The sequence below is a fragment of the Harpia harpyja genome, chromosome 17 (genome assembly GCF_026419915.1).
Source record: "Harpia harpyja isolate bHarHar1 chromosome 17, bHarHar1 primary haplotype, whole genome shotgun sequence".
In the NCBI taxonomy this organism is placed as follows: domain Eukaryota; kingdom Metazoa; phylum Chordata; class Aves; order Accipitriformes; family Accipitridae; genus Harpia; species Harpia harpyja.
In genome coordinates this window covers 432,907-437,642 of record NC_068956.1, presented here as the reverse complement: position 1 = coordinate 437,642, position 4,736 = coordinate 432,907, and the positions used below count along the sequence as shown (strand labels likewise).

General features: G+C 51.2%; 1 protein-coding gene across 1 annotated transcript; it reads right to left on the bottom strand.

Moving 5' to 3' along the window:
- On the bottom strand, window positions 1-1,562 carry LOC128153430 (hemoglobin subunit beta-like). The gene is made up of 3 exons (XM_052812805.1): window positions 1,317-1,562; window positions 975-1,197; window positions 1-238 (listed from the first exon to the last, which is right to left on the bottom strand). The coding sequence occupies exons 1-3, from the start codon at window positions 1,406-1,408 to the stop codon at window positions 110-112; spliced, it is 444 nt and encodes a 147-aa protein (XP_052668765.1). The 5' UTR covers window positions 1,409-1,562; the 3' UTR covers window positions 1-109.
- Window positions 1,563-4,736: the final 3,174 nt, after the last annotated feature.

Below are 4,736 nucleotides of genomic sequence, written 5' to 3'. Positions count from 1 at the left end.
TTCATGGCTGAAGTAGTTGGTGTTTATTTGGCAATTAAAGACCAGCAGAACCAGAGGATGTTTCCCTGTGAGCTGGGAGCATCTCCAGGCACAAAAGCTTGTGGGAGGCTCAGTGGTACTCGTGGGCCAGCGCGTGGGCCACCACCCGGACCATCTTCTGCCAGGCGGACTGGCAGGCGGGGGTGAAGTCCTTGCCGAAGTGGCTGGCCAGGACGATGATGAGGATGTCACCCAGGAGCTGGCAATGGAGGGAGGAGAAGCCGTCAGCCCGGTGCTGCCCCCCACCATCACACCACCCAGGTGTTCACACGTGGACAGCGGTTATTGGGGAATTCATTGCAAAGCAAGGAACAGATTTATCACAGCCCCGTGCAGAGGACCAGGCTCCTTGCACAGCCTGCATCTCTGGCACTCACCAGGATGCCTGGATGTGCTGGATTCTACTCCCCAAACACCTTCCTTTGCCTGCTGTGCAGTGTCCCCCTTCTGCTTCGACTGGATTTATCCTTTCCTTTCATATTCCTACCCAACCTTGCTTTCTCTTGGCTCAGATCCCCTCCTTCTGCTGAAGTGGCTGTGTTTATTTTCTCTCCTGGCTTAACCACTCCCTCAAAGCCAGGCTTAGCTCTTCCCTCCAAACCCTGTCTCGGTTTCTTCCCTTCTGGTCTCTGGCTGCTCCAAGCCAACGTTGCTTGCTACCAGCACCTATTCAACTCTATGCTTCATCCCCATCGATCCTGCCTGCCTGGGTCTCTCCTCTCACAGATTCCAGCCCCATAACTCGTCTCTATTCTCCCCAAACATGCCTATTCACTCCCCCTTCCCCTCTACCACCACTGCCGTCCGCAGGCTCCCAGGCTCAGGCAGCCTCAGGGTTTCTCTCTAGGTCTCACTGACTGTCAGAGACCCCTAAAGCCCTCTCCAGAGAACAGAAACCTTTGCCCAGCTGAGGCTGGAGTCCGAGCACAGCTCACCCTGAAGTTCTCGGGGTCCACATGCAGCTTGTCACAGTGGAGTTTGCTCAGCTGAGCAAAACTTTTCTTGATGTTGTCCAGGTTCTTGACGGCTTCCCCGAAGGAGGTGAGCACTTTCTTGCCATGGGCGCGGACCATGGGGTTGCCAAGGATGGCGGTGGGGCTGGAGAGGTTCCCGAAGGAAGCGAAGAACCTCTGGGTCCAGGGGTAGACGATCAGCAGCCTGGGGAGAGATGGAGGGGGGACACAAGCAGACACAGACACGTTAATGCTCCCCAATGCAATTGCCACGGTTTCTCTGTCCAGGGTGCAGCTGAGCAGATGCCTGGGAGCTGGACCTACCTGGCCAGGGCCTCGGCACCGCAGTCGGCCACATTGATCTTGCCCCAGAGGCCGGTGATGAGCTGCTTCTCTTCGGCTGTCCAGTGCACCATGGTGTCGAGCAAGAGGGTTTGCCTGGGGCTTCCCTGAACAATGATGAGGAAGTGGAGCCGAAGTCTGCCCCAGGGATTTTTATACACTAGTAACGGCTTGTCCTAATCTCAGTTCACGTAGCTATTGGTTGGGTTTGGGGAGGGAGCTGGGCTGCGCAAGGAAAGATAGCAATTTTGGATCCTGTCCAAGGGGAAAAGAGGCCCTTTCCCCCCTCTGCCTTTGAGTGGGCAAGCATCACCTCATACCCATGCACTTGTATTTGCAGCTGCAAGCGCAGGTGGAGCTGCCTGCACAGCTTCTCCCCGGCTGCGGGTTTCCAGCATTGCAGAGGTTGCCGGAGGCTGGGGCCTGAACACACGCTGCAGACCCAGGAAGACAGGCAGTGATGTTCAAAGAGTTTGCAGTCTCCAGCTTGACCATGTTTTCAGACTCTTAATGGTGCATTAGTGCCCTGCACTCCTGGGATTCATCCTGAACAGCTCTAGGCATTATCCACCCCAGCTGGAAGGACCAGAGGCTTACTGGGAAAAAAAGATTGAATGATCATTCCCAAATCTAGGGCCCATGATTTAAATGCAAGAGCCTCCTTTCTTGTCTGTCCTAGCAAAGAGCTTCAGAGTTGTTATCCATCATCATTGTCCATTGTTGTTGTCCATGCTGTTCTGAGCCTAAGCTCTCCTATTTCCCATCTCTAGTGCAATTCCCTATCATCAGGGAAAGTGGATCCACCTTGAAGTCACAACTTCTGAGTTATGGGTCTCAAGAGCACGGTGTTATTCCTAGCCTTAGTCCTGTGAGGAGTACAAGCCAGACATGTCACCCACGTGGACAGTCCCACCTGATGCCAGCGGGAATCTAGAACCAGGCTGTACTGTGCAAAACCCATCCAATGTTAATTTTATCTGCTGGCCCTCCAAGAAGAGGACAACACAGCACTTTTACTTTATTTTAGATTTTGAATGCCTTGTTACTGTATGGGGCTGATGACTGTCTCTTAGTTTAATAACTGGGTGGCTTTGGGGCACAGTTCTGAGCCTGACCAAATCAGAAGTGGGGTGTACACCAAATAAAAGGCAGAACCAAACAGGCAACCATGCTTATTTTTTCAGACTGCTAGCAGAAATATGCAATAAAACCTTGTCTGCATGGCAAAAGTTTGATGGTTTTGCTGTATCAGGCACTACCACTGACAAATTCTTGAGTGCAGATACTGCTTATACTAGAAAAAAGAGTTCTTTTGATATACAGCATACCTCATACCCCAAAAGAAATAAGCTGTCCCGGCAAAGCAGCGTTTCTACTGTTGGTAGAGCTGTCTTGATCAGATTGCTTGTTCACATAAAATAATTCAGCCCTAAGAAACAGCCTTGCAGGGATGATCTCTCACTGAGTGCAGAATGAGGTCTGTCCTCTTGTCTTCTTCTTGGCAACCATCTCTACAAATCTGAGGAGCACTATCTTGTCTCTTATCTGCGTGCTCCAAATAAAACTGTCAATAAGTTCTTCCAGCCTTAGCTCTGGTCAATACCATTACTCCCTGCAGTTACTATATCTTCGAAAGTGGTGACTGTTTTCCACCCTCCTACTTGACAGGGCATCTCGATCCAAGGTGTTTCCTACTAACAGGGGAGGCTGTCAAAGAATAAAAGTATTCTTACTAGTATAATTTTGCAAACAGGGTCCTGATGCACTGTAGGATGCATTGATGCACTTAAAATCACGCAAGAAGCCTGTGATACAGTCAGGTACTGAGCTTTGCCTTCAGCTGTAACTGGTGACCTGACTTTAAACTAAGTTCTCTAATTGCAACTCTAGTTCTGCTATGTACAAATTGGTTCATGGACATGCCCTCTCAGTTAATATGGACATAAGCAATGAGGAGGCTGTAACATCAGTAAACTGCTCTGCGGCCACAGCTTCCAGATTCCCTATTAGCAGAGTGGACTGGTGAACTGGTGGCATCAGTCCTGCGGTACCTCAGCACCAAAGCAGTTTGGATGCACCATCCCACGAGGGCAGTTTCAAATGCCCATCCCAGGTGTGAGGTGAGATGCTAAACCAAGAGAAGCAGCAAAGGATGAACAACTCCTGGGGCTTGCTGAGCTTCGCCTTATCTTTCCTTCCTTCTCCTTCAGCTCTGTCCCTCCCCAGCCTACACAGCTCCTCCTCGCTCATTGCTGTGGGCAGCAGCATCTACTGACCAGAGAACATCGTCCTGTCCTGGCAAGTGATTCCTTCAAAGTGCTTTTCACATCATCCCCAGCAATTGCATTAGTGCCACAGGCCAGTTATCAGCTGACAGAAGGAAAAAGCATGAGATTAAACTCCCTGTGAAAGACTTCCAGGGGCTTTTTAGTTTTACGATTAGTCAGCCGCAAAGACATTTTAAGGAAACCTGCTATGTTGGGCAGGCCCAGAGGCTGTTTACAACAGTCGGGCAGCGGTCTGTAACACCATCAGGGGCACGAGCTCACAGTCAAGCAGACGCAGCCCTGAAGGTGCCTGCAGGGATGGCAGGGTGAGCTCGGCCAGGACGCCACGAGCATTCACTGTATGCAGTCCTGTACGCTGGGAGACAGCAGAGAGGCACTGGGCAAAAAGCAAAGGCACGACAGCCCGGACAGTCCCAGCCCTGTGCTCTGCTTGGGGCTTCTCCAGGGAATCCAGCCACCTCATCCATTTTTATAAGGAAGAGTTCATTTTAAGTACATTTTAAAATCACCTGCTCTATGGCTTGGGGGCAGAGGCCTGGCTGGCAATTTTTGGATGCTCAGAGCTCCCAGCGCAGGGGTTGTCTGTTGAGGGGGCTGTTTGGGGGCACAGGGTGGGAGGGGAAATGTTCATCACGATGTGCCAAATGGAGGCAATTTCTGTAGCTTTTTTCCAGTTTGCAGAGTCAAAAGGAGATCTCCTTTCCCCTAGTGTACCTACAGCAATACCTTGCAGCATGCTTATCCCCAGAAGGAAAACTAGGGGCCCTTTTGCTGTCTGCCTGGCATGGATTTCACTGTGCTCAGGACTCTTCCCTCAAGCATCCTTCCAGCCGGCTCTTCCCTTTGGTGTGGGTGGAAGATCCCCTAAGTCATTCTTCATCTCTTGGCCCCACACTGGGCCATGCCCACTTCCATGGACGGCAACCTTCCTTTTTATAGATAAACCATCCCGATGATGGCAAAAGGCAGCTACAGTGACAGACTTTCTGAAACAAGCAGAATTTATTGGTCACTCTGATTGCAGCAGGCAGTGTCCCGTGCCAAGCTTTACCAGAGCCCTTATCAGCAGGAGTGGCAGCTGTACCCAGCCTCTGCCGCTCTGGATCCAGGCCAG